General features: G+C 37.6%; 2 protein-coding genes across 2 annotated transcripts; both read left to right on the top strand.

Moving 5' to 3' along the window:
* The first annotated feature begins 2,691 nt into the window (after window positions 1-2,691).
* LOC107483195 (uncharacterized) lies at window positions 2,692-3,102 on the top strand. The gene has a single exon (XM_016103816.1). The coding sequence runs from the start codon at window positions 2,692-2,694 to the stop codon at window positions 3,100-3,102; it is 411 nt and encodes a 136-aa protein (XP_015959302.1).
* Window positions 3,103-9,510: 6,408 nt separating this feature from the next.
* LOC107483194 (uncharacterized) lies at window positions 9,511-9,960 on the top strand. Its single transcript, XM_016103815.1, has one exon. It carries the CDS (start codon window positions 9,511-9,513, stop codon window positions 9,958-9,960), a length of 450 nt encoding a protein of 149 aa, XP_015959301.1.

Here is a 9,960-nt window from a genome sequence, read left to right as displayed (position 1 = left end):
GTTGGCACTATTCAAACATGCAACAAAACGTACAATAAACGTGCACAATTGAAACAGAAGATAAACAGCATAACTACATGGCAAAACTAGAAGAACAAGAGAAAGGAAAAAGCAACTTACCAAGATGATGCAAATGGTCGAGGAAGGTTGGAAATCCTTGGTAAGATTCAGACTAAACAAGCGATTCGCAGCAGAAACTTGGGAGAAAATGGAAGAAAAAGAAGAAGAAGAAGAAATGATTATGATCTGGAAGGATGAAGCGTGAAAGAGAAAGGAGAAAAGAAACTGAACAATAATCAAACCTAAGAAGCGCGAAGGACAGGGGTAGAATAGTCATTCTTCACAGAGTTTTGAATCACTCATTAAGAGCATTAAATTTTTGGCGCAAAGAACGAGGCGAGAAAAGACGCTCCCTTATAACGAAGAAGTCCACACACGCCAAAGGCGCATCCTACCCACTTGCAACCGACAAGGCGACGACGCACAAAGGAGAACACAAGAACACACCAACAACGGCCCTAACTGGCGCGTTAGAGGGCACTGTTACGGTCCAACGCAACTGGCCTGTTAACTAACCCGGCTCAAGGACGACCCGACCTAAGCGGTTGGGTTGCGACCGTTACCCGGCTTGCAGCCCGGACACGCGCCCCTGCTGACAGCTGCATGACAGCTGTGGGGAATGATGCTTCCTGGAAGGAAACTTTTTCTGCGGGGCCCACTCTACTGACAGAGTATATAAGGGGAGGGTCCTACCCCTCCCCCAAGGTACGTTACGACATCCCTAATCTTCCTACCACCTGCATCTTTCCTGACTTGAGCGTCGGAGTATCCATGCAGGTGGCACCCTCCGTACCTTTCGAAGAGCTCGTGGAGTCGTCTGCTCACACTTCTCACGTCCCAGATCCAGATCGAGGCTGAACCTACCGTCACACCCAGAAACCGTCATCGAACTGTCCGGTACCCCAACAACCGTACATTTATTAATATATAAAGTTATATTAAATTTTTTAATTTTAATAAGAACAAATTAATAATTTGTAGAAATATTTTTATAAAAGAGAGAAATAAAAATATATTATGCCCATCTTGTTAAAGACTTAGTCACTTAACATACTCTCTTAATACTCTTTTTAATTTTTGATGTATATATAATATTTTTATTAAAAATATGAGTACTAATAGTACAAGAATATCAAAAACCTCTAAAATAAGGAGTACACAAAATACCAAAAGTTTATAATAATAAAAACTCAAAAATATTAAAAATAAAAAATGAAAATTTTAATTTAGTAAAAATATTATAGATACATCAAAAATTAAATATTAAATTTATCATATTTAGTACAATTACACTATTATAACATATTTCGAGTGCAATCAGTTTTTTTTTTCTTTTAATAATGTATCGTATATTAGTACACTATATTTCACTTCTATTGTTAGGAGCTTTTTATGCTATATATTCAAAATGTGTAATATAAATGTAAAATTATCATTTTTTATATTTTACATATTTTAATAAATATTATATTTTGTTAATTTAAATAAAAAAATTCAGTTTAGTATACATTATATGCATGTTAATCTTTGACTTACGTGTGATTAATTAAATACGAAGGAGGATAAGTCGTCTTAATCACAATAAATACGAAGGAGGATAAGCGCAAGTAAATTTGATTTACAAAACCATTAAATCAAATCAAATGGTTTTGATTTACGTTGATGATGAAACTAAGACTGTTGGCTAAATCGAATCTTGTTATTTTGATTTACGCATATTTAAAAATTAAATTTACTAAATTCGATTTATATATTTCTTTATTATTCACGTAATTTAAATTGACTAGCTTCGATTTTCATTCAAGTTCTTTTTCAATTAATTCGAATTAATTTGATTCGATTTACTACGTATTTTACTACGTGTTTTACTGAATTCGATTTATATAGAAATGTAGTTTAAAACTTTGATGTTGTATTTTTTAGTTTGGAACATTCAGGATATATTGAAATCCATTTGGTTTACTGAGGTCATTTGCCCTAAAATATATATTTAAAGTATTACTTGTTTACATATATTTAGTATTATTGGCAAAAAAATATTATTATTATTTTAAAAAATTTAATTTTTATGTATTGATAGCATAAAAGAATATTAAAATTATATGGCATACTATTAAAATAACGGTATTTTTAACTTAGTTACTTGATTTTGTTTAAATTTGATACAAAAAAAACTCATAAATAGTAAAAAATAAAATAAAATATTAAGTAATACATGTCCAAATTAAATAGACGTAACTTATCAGATTCTAATATAATTAGCATTTGGATCGACGAAAATAATTTAGAATAGAACATTATGGATGTAATCTATTATAAATAATTGTGTAAAAGATGATCCTTCTATAAGAAAAAAAATTGAATAAGAACACTCATTATACAATTAAAGAATAAAAGAGTAAAGTATTATAATGATAGGTGATAGATGTTTACTTGCATACTGAAAAAGGTATAAGGACAGGACAATTTAATAAAGTTCTGGAAGTTCTGGAGAGAGGGGGTGAGAGTATTATAGTGATGAGTGATTATAATGCAATCCGTTCTAATCATAAAAAAGAAGGTGGCCGAATTAAGACCGCAACTTCTATCCAGCAGTTCAATGATTTTATTAATTCCAGGAGGTTAGTAGACATGGGATATGAGGGTGATAAATTCACATGGAGCAATAGACAATTCGAAAGAAACTTTATTAGAGAAAGACTGGACAGAATCTTAGCTACAAATAGCTGGCGAATTGAATTTTCAGCAACTGTTGCGAAGCATCTAGAGGACACAGGTTCTGATCATAGACCGTTACTTCTCAGTTCGGGGATGGAGGAAAGGAGAGAGAAGCGTCGTTTCAGGTTTCAGGAATCCTGGTGTGAGAATGAAGAGGTTATTAATCTTATCAAAAGGTCTTGGAAGGTTGACATTCAAGGCTCACTAATGTACAAGCTGGTTGGGAAATTAAAACATTGCAGGCATAAGATTGTTGAATGGCAAAGAACCTCTTCGTCTAACTCACAAACCAATATTCATCACCTTAAGGATCAGCTTGTTTAAGAATCCAATAAAGATATTCCGAGGTAAATGGAAGTAGTATTCAAATATGGGAAGCAGAACTAGAAGAGGCATTGGAACAGGAGCAACGGTATTGGAGAGAAAAATCAAGAGTGCAGTAGTTTAAATGGGAGACAAGAACACTAAATTTTTTCATTCCAAATTCTAAGTCAGGAATAGGAAAAATAAGTTAGTGGAGTTGGAGGATGAAGAGGGTGGAGTTGCTAATGATCTGGAGGATATGACACCAATAGTGCAAAAATACTTTGAAGATCTTTTTGCGACTAGCCAACCTAGAAACCTAGAAGTCGAGTTGCAAGGTATACCGAACAAGATAAATGCAGCCACAAATAGGTTCCTGATTTGGCCAGTTACTGAAACAGAAATAAAACAGCAGTTTATTCCATCAACCCCTTCTCCTCTCTGAGGGAAGATGGTTATACAGCCAGATTTTTTTAATTTTTTTAGGAGAATATCAAAGGTGATGTGGTTCAGACAGTAAAGAGTTTTTTTGGAGGTAAAATTCTTAAAGTCTTCAATCACACACATATTTGTCTTATTCTAAAAGTACTGAATATTAAATCTATGAAGCACGTTCGCCCTATAAGCTTAAGCACTATTTTTTACGAAAAAAAATTCTAGTTCATAGACTACAAACTGTGATGAACAGAATTATAAATGATCCCCTAGAGTGCTTTTATCAAAGGTAGGTTTATTAGTGATAACATGTTAATTGCTCATGAATATATGCACTTTTTGAAAAATAAGAATTATAGAGATTATGATATGGCATTGAAATTAGATATGAGCAAGGCTTATGATCGGGTTGAATGGAGTTTTTTGTGGAATATAATGCAGAAATTAAGATTTTGTGAAAAATGGATGGTTAGGATAAAGGAACTTATAACAACAGTTTCTTATTCTGTTAGTGTGGAAGGTCAACTTCATAGTTTTATCAAGCCACGTAAAGGGTTACGACAAGGTGACTCTATATCCCCCTATCTATTTCTATTTTGTGCAAAAAGACTCTCCCATTTGCTCCACAGAGGAGAATAGAGACTGAAAATATCCGAGTTGAGACTCAATTAGAGGTGTCTTAGAATCAACCATTTATTTTTCGCATATAATTCAATAATTTTTAGCAAAGCAAGTGAGGAAAAATGACAAAACTTGCTTCGGATTTTACAGGTTTATGAGGAAATAAGTGGGAAAAAGGTTAATCTTGATAAGCCATTTGCCTTCTTCAGCAAAAATATCCTAGTTCACATTCACGACCAGCTAGCTCAAATTCTTTTGGTACCACACATTGAAAATTAGAACAAATATCTGGGCCTCCCAGCAGTGATTCAGAGATCCAAGAAGGCTACTTTCAACTACATTAAGGATAGGGTGATTCAGAAATTGCATCATTGGAAACAAGCTCTTTTATCTACTAGTGACAGAGAAGTAGGGGTGTTCATGGGTCAGGTGAAACCGGGTTTGTCTTGACTCAGACCCAACCCTAAATATACACCGGGTCTATTTTTTAGACCCTAACCCGATTCTAAACCCGATGAAACCTCAATATTTTCAGGCCACAACTATACCGAGTCCAAACCGGGTGAAAACTGGGTCTTTTAAGCTTTAACAATAATTTATAAAGAAATTTATTTATAAAAAACCTTATTTATGATGCACTTATTTATAAGGAAGAAACTTGTTACCGAAAAGTTGATATCCATATTTGAACTTGAATTTGTCCATAAATTCTAATTTTATCTATTTTCCAATTCAACAAGTGTGATTAAAAATAAAAAATAAGCTTATAATTAATATAAGGGATAAGAATCAAAATCATTCGTATTGTGTTGGTCCCTGACGTTGAGGGTCAGAATCAAAATCATCCCTGATGTAATTTTTATTTAGAATCGTTCGTAACATTTTATTTCGTATTAAAATCGTCCTTTTTAATAAATTTTTTTATTTTATTACTAAATCACCCCTATTAATAAAAAATTATAAAATAAAAAAAACGAAAACGACGCGAGGGGGCAGGGGAGAAGGAAAAAGGGGAAAGGACGCGAGGGAAGGGGGAAGGAAAAGGGGAAAGGGAGAGGGGAAAGGGGAAGGGGGACGATGCCGGCGAAGCTTGGAGCTACTGTCGTTGTCACCATTGCGAGCCAGGGAGAGAGCTTCTGCTTCTGCACCGCCGCTCCTCCCTGCCCCGTTCTCGCTGCCCACCGCGTTCTTGCCACTCCTCCCTGTCGCGTTCTCGCTGCTCCTCCCCGCCGCGTTTTCGTCGCCTCGCCGCTGCTCCTCCCTGTTTCTGCTTCGACCTCTGTTTCTGCTTCCGCTTTTGCTGCTTGCTTTGGCTTCTGCTTCTTGCTTTGGCTTTTGCTCCTTACTTTGGCCTCTGCTTTCTGCTTCTGCTTCTTGTGCTTTTGTGACTGCTTCTGCTTCTACTTTTAATTCTGATTTTGATTTGTTATTTTCTAATTTTATTATTGTTGTGTGTTGATTTGGTTGTTGAATTTGTGTTGAATTGTTGATTTGTTGAATTTCTAATTCCTTGATTTATTAAATTTGTGTTGATTTCATTGATGTTGTTATTCTTGGTGGTGGTGGTAAAGGTGCTGGTGGTGGTAGAGGTAAAGGTATCGGTGGTGGTGGAGGGTATTTTTGTTCAAAAAAAGTTAAAAGGACGATTTTAATACGAAATAAAACGTTAAGGACGATTCTAAATAAAAAATTACGTTGGAGACGATTTCGCTTCTGGCCCTCAACGTTAGGGACCAAAACAATACCTATCCCTTAATATAACATAATATTGAAATAAATTTAAAACATATATACACAGCTCGGGTGAAGCCGGATTCGTGCTAGACCGGACCATACACACCCCTACAGAGAAGTGTTAATTAAGGTTGTAGCTATGATGATTTCTATTTACACTCTAAGCTGTTTTAAACTACCAAAAACTCTCCTTGAAGAAATTCAAAGAGCCATTTTATAATTTTTGTGGGGACAAAAGGAGTCTGAACAGAGAATGCACTGGATTGGTTGGAGAATTACTTGCAGACTAAAGAATCAAGGAGGACTAAACTTCAAAGACGGCCTTAAAGTCTTTAATCTGGCAATGCTAGTAAAGTAAGGATGGCGTCTACTCTCCAGGCCAAACTCTCTTATCAGTAAAGTTTACCAAAGTAAGTATTATTGGAATTCTAGTTTCCTAAGAGCAGAAACAGGTACAAATCCTTCCTGGAGTTGGCATAGCATAATGGAAAGAATGAAAGTCTTAAAGAAAGGAATTTTCTGGAAAAGTGGGTGGAGGTCTATCTATTCAAATTAGGGAGGATTCATGGGTCAAAGACTATGTAGCTATCACTCCTAATCTCTCACAACATACAGAAGAAAGACCAGAGAGAGTTTTGGACCTAATTATACCTACCAGGTCATGAAATCAATCACTAATTCAATCAATCTTCAGCCTAGAAATTGCTACAGTGATCCTCAACATACAGGTCATGGAATCCAATCCTAAATTCAATCAGTAAACCTAATCTGCCGATGGTGCAACGAAGTTGAGGAATTAACCTTTCATTGTTTCTAGAAGTACACAGAATCGAAGGATGTTTAGCAAACAGCAAATCTGTCAACACCAGACTAGCAAGAAGAAACCTAGAAATGGTGGATGAGACTGGAAAATGAATTGAGAAGAAATAAAGCAACTAAAAAAAAGAGAACTCGCAACAAATATTACCTGACAGATTTGAAAAGCCTGAAACATTCTCATCTTTAAAGGTCATCAAATCTCTCCATCTGAAGTCTTGGTAGCAGTTCGGAAGGCTATGGAAAAACGTCGAAGAATTTGAAAGTCTCACCTTTTCTTTTTTTTTTTTACAATAAGATATGTATTAGATTTTTTATGGATCTATCCATTTTTATCCTTGTCTGTAGTCCATTTTAAACCATTTATTTTCATTAATGAATCCAATTTCTTACAAGAAAAAATCTTTCAACTTGATTATCTATTATTGGACCATTTTTTTTTTTAGAAAACGGATACTCTCAATGCAAATCAAAGGTGCTGTAGTGTATGTGTAATCAAACATTATATGATATCTATTATGAAGTAACACGTCAGTGGATAAAATAATGACCAAATAGAAGCAAAAAAAATAAGGTTAATTAAATTGATAAAATAGATTAATCAGATTAATGGATACGAAACAGCGCTCTGTTAGGGTTTCCACTGAAGAAGACGACCTAGTATAGCGAAGTACGAAATAAGTGAAGACGCAAGGAAAGGTGGATCTAAATCAACTGTTCGCGAAAAGCTCATACAAGGATACTCTACTGACCAGTCCTGGCCTTGAAAGCGACCAGGAAGAGCCGTTTAACATGGATGATCATGAGCCTAACCCTGAAGACAAGTGGTATCAAGATGTTGAGGATGGGGGAATGTTGAGAAATCTTTCAACCCTTGCCCTACGATTCCAATGTCAAAAGAGGAGTTTGAAGAGTGGTGCAGACCATGGAAAAATATTCTTGTGGTCAAGGTGTTGGGAAAACGTGTTACTTTCACGTTCATGGAACAACGTCTCCGTCGAGATTGGGAAAACAAAGGTTAAGTTCATGTTATTGATATGAACCGTGACTATTTTTTGGTTCATTTTTCAGACGAGGAAGACTACACACATGTGCTTATGGAAGGGCCCTGGATGATCACTGGCCACTAGCTCATTGTTCAGAGATGGAGACCGTTCTTCCTATCAGGTTCCACAGAAGTGAGAAAAATTGCTGCCTGGATCTGGATCACGAATCTTCCGATTGAGCTCTATAACTACCGGTTTCTTTGGAGGGTAGGATCTGCTATTGGTCATATGCTAAAAGTTGATCGAACCACCTCAATTCACTCGAGGGGGAAGTTTGCCCGTATTTGTGTTGAAATTGACTTGGCTAAATAACTAGTACTCCGAATCTCGGTTCTTGGGTGTGAACTCCACCTAGAGTATGAAGGTTTGCACCAAATATGATTTTCATGTGGCAAGTATGGCCATAGATCAAAGCAATGTATGGAGAACCTCACATCTAGCGACAACCCGATGAAAGACACTAGCACCAGAGATACTACTCCGGTGGAAGAACCGGTTGGGAGGGAGGGTGACCAGAATGAAAAGTCTGAGTCCCCACAAAATCAGCCAAATCACATTAATGGTCAATCCAACGCTAATTTCGGGCCATGGATGCTGGTTAAAAGATATGCTGACCAAAGGAAAGCTCAATCATAACACAAGAAATCTCAGGCCAATCAAATGCCGATTCCTAGCTACAATTCTAGAAAGGACGGGTCTTCAAAAGGGAAAGATTCTGGGCAAGGATCTCGCTTTGATATTTTGCATGAGGAAAATTTGGGGAACGTACAAGATATTATGGAAGGTTTGGATAAGGACCAAGAGGATGTAGGGCAGATAGGGCCTTAGCAACCCAAGGCCCAAGAGGTAATGGCTAGGACCCAATCTCTAAAACAGATTCCCAAAACGGGTGCAGGCAAAAACCCTCAAACCCTGAAGAAACCTGTGTCTACACCCAGGGCCTTACTAGAGCAGGGTGGGATTCCAAACCAAAACAGAAACAAGGCAAAGAATTCAGAAAGTGCACTAGCTACCCCTAAGGGTGTGGAAACACCGTCGAGAGCCATGAAAGGAAAAGACAAGGATCCAGATTTGGAAGGTATGGAGATGGTTGTCAAGGAATACATAAGGAGAATGGAGAAAGACCAATGGGAAGCTTTCAAGTCGTTGAAGGATGCCCGTATGAACCTGCACCCACATGCAGTCCGCGACAACATTTTGTTCAGTTCAGAGGATAACACAAAGCCGCCAAGAACACGATTGGGGGCCCCCGATCCTAGGGGTAGCCTAGGGATGCAAGCGGAGATTACCATGGTGGAAGCTAGAGACAGGGGCTGAAAGGAAGATTCGTCGGCCAGGGATCAAGTCGATCCGAAATCATGGGCTCGTGCCCAAAAGTGATGCTGACCTCTGGTGGGTTCTCTCTCCCTTGGTTTTGCAATGATGAACATCATTAGTTGGAATTGCAGGGGGTCGGCAATAAAGCCTTCTCGTCGATTATTCGAGACTTTCGCCAGGAGTATGGGGCAAATCTGTTTTTTCTTTTAGAAACCTACATCAGTGGTACGTGAGGTAAGCAGATTAGGGATAAGATATGGTTTGATAAGGCTTTTGTTGTGGAAGCTGAGGGTTGTGCTGGAGGCATTTAGTTCCTGTGGGATTCCTCGGTTTGGAGAGTGGACGTCCTAGAGCACGATAAACAGTATATTCATCTCAGAGTCTCTAGCGCGGGTAATAATTCAACCCCTTGGCTTATCACAGCAGTTTATGGTAGCCCCAAAGGGTTACTAGAAGAACTATGTGGTCCTTCATTAAAGTATATGCAAGTAATGTCAATCTCCCTTGGTGCTTTTTGGGTGACTTCAATGCCCTGCTGCATAGTCATGAAAAGCGTGGAGGGGCGATTAACAACCACCAGAATGCTTGCAAGGATTTTCAAGAATGTGTCTCGACGAGTGGCTTAATTGACCTGGGCTACTCTGGATGGCCATTCACTTGGAAAAGAGGTAATCTTGCGGAAAGGTTGGACAGGGGGCTGTGCAATGTGGAATGGAAAATTGCCTTCCCTGAGGCTTATGTTAAACACTTACCCATGCTTAAATCCGATCACTCCCTGATTTGTTTACAACTCTCCAACGCTATGGCTCAGAATAGAGGCAGAAGGCCTTTCCATTTTCTTGCAGCCTGGATAACCCATCCTGACTTCAGAAATTTCGTTGATGCTTCTTGGAATGTTCATGTGTCCTAG

The sequence above is a fragment of the Arachis duranensis genome, chromosome 4 (assembly GCF_000817695.3).
Source record: "Arachis duranensis cultivar V14167 chromosome 4, aradu.V14167.gnm2.J7QH, whole genome shotgun sequence".
NCBI lineage: Eukaryota > Viridiplantae > Streptophyta > Magnoliopsida > Fabales > Fabaceae > Arachis > Arachis duranensis.
The sequence above is the reverse complement of the archived record's forward strand: the minus strand, read 5'-3'. Positions and strand labels throughout refer to the sequence as shown.

Bases quoted from the DNA above. Each gene is read 5' to 3' on its own strand.
- LOC107483195 (XM_016103816.1), top strand. From the start codon at position 2,692: ATGGGATATGAGGGTGATAAATTCACATGGAGCAATAGACAATTCGAA.
- LOC107483194 (XM_016103815.1), top strand. From the start codon at position 9,511: ATGTGGTCCTTCATTAAAGTATATGCAAGTAATGTCAATCTCCCTTGG.